The sequence below is a fragment of the Berghia stephanieae genome, chromosome 3 (genome assembly GCF_034508935.2).
Source record: "Berghia stephanieae isolate SIO BIC M18660-M18661 chromosome 3, UCSD_Bste_1.3, whole genome shotgun sequence".
Taxonomy (NCBI): domain Eukaryota; kingdom Metazoa; phylum Mollusca; class Gastropoda; order Nudibranchia; family Aeolidiidae; genus Berghia; species Berghia stephanieae.
In genome coordinates, this window is record NC_088362.1 from 86813192 (window position 1) to 86818191 (window position 5000).

The 5000-nt window shown below is 36.0% G+C and overlaps 1 protein-coding gene across 5 annotated transcripts in view; it reads left to right on the plus strand.

Annotated features, from left to right (window-relative positions):
• The window catches only part of LOC144968715 (uncharacterized), a 130839-nt gene that overhangs the window by 123723 nt on the left and 2116 nt on the right, over positions 1-5000 (plus strand). For all 5 annotated transcript variants that reach the window (XM_078907322.1, XM_078907323.1, XM_078907326.1 and 2 more), the window contains 3 exons: positions 898-1060; positions 2844-3033; positions 4122-4237. In XM_078907322.1, the coding sequence (XP_078763448.1) occupies positions 898-1060; positions 2844-3033; positions 4122-4237 (469 nt within the window). The remainder of the gene's footprint in view (positions 1-897; positions 1061-2843; positions 3034-4121; positions 4238-5000) is intronic.

Sequence of the window (5000 nt, forward strand, 5' to 3'; positions counted from 1 at the left end):
AACAGTTTAATCATTTTAAAATTATGATATTAATTAAAGGACTAAATAAACACACACACACACACACACACACATATATATATATATATATATATATATATATATATATATATATATATATATATATATATATATATATATATATATACGCGCGTCTCTTCTTGTGACATAAGTCAAGAGATGCTGAGCGTGGTTAATTATCGGACAAGTACCACGAGGTGGTGTCCTTTTTTATTGCACCTAGTTTTGTGAATGAGTTCTTACTTTTGCTCAGTGACAAATTAAATAGTTTAAGAATGTAACTAAAAAAGTGACGGTTTGTATTGTACAAAATTGAAATGTTGACTCTATGTGGTCTGCTGTGGGAATGAATGAGGCACTTCGAAGCGCATTGAGTAAGACTGGGTGGGAATGTATGAAAACTATAGATGATGTAATGAATTGTTTATTTTACTCATATTATAGTGATCGCGATCTTAGAAAGCAAGGTTCATATCTAAATTCTTTAATCATTAAATTGTAAGTGTTTAGAATAGAATAATGTGTTACGCGGACTGACCAAAAAAGGTGTGCTATAGTCTTTAACCCTCCGTGCCAGTAGACTCCCTATCCTCCAGGATAAATGCAAAAACACAAACGAGTGCACGAGCGCATGAGCTCACATACAACACACACACATACAAACGCACACGCATACACACATACAAAAACACATACACAAACAAGCACACACACACACACACACAAACACACACACACAGACACGCACACACAAACACACACACACACACACACAGACATGAATGACCAATGCATGACATTCATCAAATAATTTTCAAATATCATAAATGATTTTATTTTTTATGTTTTTCCTTCATTTCAACGTCAATCTAACAGAACTCCAGTCGATGATAATGGCGTTCCCCAAGTGGATGTCAACATACCTGACCTGCCCTCTGTAGCCGCCCCTGCCAAAGAAGGAGGGAAGACAAGCAAGCGTAGAACCAAGAAGACTATCGGTGCTCCATCTAAAAAGTCAGAGAAGACTGAACCTCCAAAGGTGTGTGGTATAAATCTTGAATTTTAGCTCTTTTTTAGATGTTGTATCGAGCTTTATATAGTTTAACCCCCTCCTTACCACCCATAGAAAAATCGTCACAATCGTTACAATGTAGCCAACATTTTTCTCAATCTCTCTTCGTTTGTACATCAAAATATTTGAACAAAAATGTTTGCTTCTAGTTAAAGAGTTCGTTTTACAAGAAAGAAATATGTAAAGCAAGAACTAGACCTAACTGCTTTTGTGTTTCAGTGAAATAACTATATTTTCGTATAGGTTAAGTGTGACGTTTTGGGGAAAATCCGGAAGGAGAGAGTTAATTTCCACTTAAATGTGCTCAAATGCTTTACTGTGGAAAAAAATTTAACTAATGAAGAAATCGCAAAGGATGTGGTGAAAAAGGCTATTACGAACAACCACTCATCTATTTTAGTTTTTATACCACTACACTGTGGAAATAAACACAGGTCGAAACGAATATTTTGATCCATGAACTATCAAAATTGGCCCGTAAAGTATGTAGGTGCGCGCAATGAATCTGGCAACAAGGTGGTCAGATGGCGATTCCCAAGGCCAAGGTCAAATTAAGGACCGATCATTATGCCCTAGAAGATATCTTGAATAACCATTTGAGTCAACAGGTGATAGAATTACCCTTAATTCAAAGAAAGGGTTGCAAGTCACTCGGTTTTATAATTTTTAGATTTGCCAGTAATTCGGTACTCGTTGGCAAAATTTAACATGAGCTGAACGAAACAGTGTTAACGCTCAATCCTATTTTTCTCTTTTAAATAATTGATAAGACCGCTTTTATTTAAAGATCATTCATTTTTAAAGCTTGTAAGGTTTAACATGAAACAACGGCCTTGGACTTTTTTTTTTTTTTTACCGTGAGAGAAAGTGAAAAAAAACGTGAGCATTTATATAGATCAATGAATAGCCACGAATCGCGCTCAAAGTGATTCACAAAGGGTTCCTGTCAGGGCACACACACCTTGGTCCCTGGGCAACAGCAACACTTAAAAAGTAGGAGAGTCATTACGCCTTTTAGGTAGGTGATATTACCATTTTTCCGACAGTGACAACACTTTTAACGGCCAGGTTCTCATTTTACACTTGAGTATGATGACTCATAAAGCATTTTCTAAAGACTCAACTATGCGCTGCTCAGAGCGGGACTCGAACTCTAGACCTTCCAGTACCGAAAGCGAGTGTTATACCACAAGGCCAGCTAGTCGCACATACCAGTTTTGAAAAAAAAAAATATTGGATATCCAACGTGTCCCTAATGTCGCCCTAATGGGAGGGGGGGGGGGGGGGGGGGGGGTAGTGTGTAGCAAGTCAGTCTTTTCCTCCTCGATTAGCTTATCCTTTATTATAGGGAATTTTTTCTGATTTTATTCAAAGTAAAGTTGGTGTTGTATAGGGCATAATTTCTTATGTATAAAGTAATCCCCGGAGCCGGAGTTTATCCCGGTTTCTTCAGCGTAAACGGACAGTAAAAATTGCTTGCCTTTTTTTTTTTTTTTTTTTTGGATAAGACGCCAAGTCCAATGTAAAGTACTTTCCGGCAGACCTAACTTGACCCAACTACCTTATCATTGCCGGGTGGACAGATCAATGTTTGCATATGATGCCTCTCCGAAGGCATGGCTTCTTGGTGCTGAGCGCCGGCTCGAGCCCTCAGACACACAAGAATATCTTATTACGTTTTAAATAGGATCTAATATTTATATGCCATTCATAACCAATTTGCTTTCGTTTGTTTCATTATTTAAACTAGGCCGAGGCAAAGACTGAGGCGGGCAAATTCTATGACTTCGGTGATTTGTCTTCAATGGCCACCAACTCGCTAGAAGACCGGACACTGGGCAAACCCACTGTCAAGGTGCCTTCCTACCTAAATGACCGCATGGTGCTATCGCTTCAATCCAGTCGATTTGAACTGCCAATGGATATGAAGAGTTTAGAAAGTGAGTATTTCACCTTTACGATATTCTCTTTATTATTTCGTTACGTGTATACTTTAAAAAAAAAAAAAAAGAAATTTAAAAATTAAGCTTTTATATAGCGCATTATCCACTGAACGTGCTCAAAGCGCTTTACAAGGTATCCAGCAACATTTAACATGTAGGACGGGACATGACTACTGTCAGGCAATATTACATTTTTTTTCGGACAGAGACAACGTGTTACTGTTAATGGCCAGGTAAATCTTTTACACCTGAGTACCGTGAGAGAATCTGAGTAAACAGCCTTCTCCAAAGACTCAACTATGCGAGGCTCGACCCCAGGACCTTCCTATCAGAAAGTGAGTGTCATACCACTAGAGCACATAGGCGCACTAGCCGTATACTTGCTAAAAGGAAATTGGGCATTATATACTTTTGAAAGTGATCTATACAAGTGCCATTTATTATCATTCATTAAAAAACAGGTTCTACGATCTGAAGTTGTATTTCTTCCAGCATATTTTTTTGTGTGGTAAACCGACGTGCACATAAATGCAGATCTTATATTCAAAATGCAGTTATTATGAGATTATTTAACAATTGAAATGGACAATATTTTGCGTTAGTTTGAAAGCCATGTCGGCTATGAGCCCACAATATTTGAATTATAAGACCTGCAAATAAGTACACGTCGGGTTAGATTCGTAGATTACTATTAGACTATTGCAGTCTTTTGTAAAAGTAATCTGATTCATTTAATAAAAGTAAATATAGCGAATCTTAAATGCATTTGTGATATTAAGACGAGAACATTTTCTTCACTATTCGTTTCTATCTACGTACCCAGCAACAAAAGTATTTTTACAAACAAAAGCTCTACGTATAGTTCGTACAGTTCTTTGTTTAAGCGTCATTTCGAAAACTGATTTTAAAACGAAGGTATCTCTGGAACAATACAAAAGTGTTGAAAATGTGTGTTTAATTAATTAAACACTTTGAATCTTTGACAACAATCAGTTCGTCTTCATCTGAGTAAATAAAGCACTTTGATAATGCGGCAACTATTTTTACCCATTTTCACTACTTACTCATACTCTTCTATCTTACAGAAATGAGTCCCCAGGAATATCTAAAGAAACACTGTGTGGTTTCCACGAGACGGAGGACTTTGTACCAGAAAATATTTACCAAGTATAGAGAGAAGGGTGGCTGGATGTTCGGAAAGGTATGGGGTTTAGTCAATGTTAGAATGCATTCAGTCATACTTCAGAACTGACAATATTTGAATAGTTTTTTGATAATCTACATAAACAATATATATATATATATATATATATATATATATATATATATATATATATATATATATATATATATATGGCACTAATCATAGATTTAGCGGTCAAAAAACAATTATAAAGAGCAGAGAGATGTCAACTTCCTTCTTTCTATTGTGTATAAACAACCAGCTATGTTTGTCCGAGCGGGCTTGAGGGTGTGACACACTTTCGCATTTTGATTGGTCAAAAATATACTGGCTCACTAAAGTGACGTTTATATTTTATAAACTGATTTAGTACAATGTTATCGAAAGTTTAAAGACCTTTAGATCGTGTTTGAAAGGATTCATCCAACTTTGTGGTTGGAACTCTGCGCGTGTTCCCTGTCGCTCCTCCAGCACGAGTACACGAATTCATTTATTTTACTCTTTACTTATATGATATCGATATAGATTTTATCATTTCTGATTGCAACATATCGGTTTTGTTTTTTTTTTAATTGGTTTTTATCATAACCATGTGTTTCTGCTTGTTATAGTTAATTCATGCTCGATAATTTGGCGTCACAAATTGATATGTAGACTTGATATTGATACTCGTTACATGGTAATGGATAGAATACTAAAAGGTTTCAATGTTTTTGTTGTTTTGTTTCATTCTTGATCATTTTTTTTTGTTCGTTTTTTTTTTTTTGTGGAGTTTTTTGTG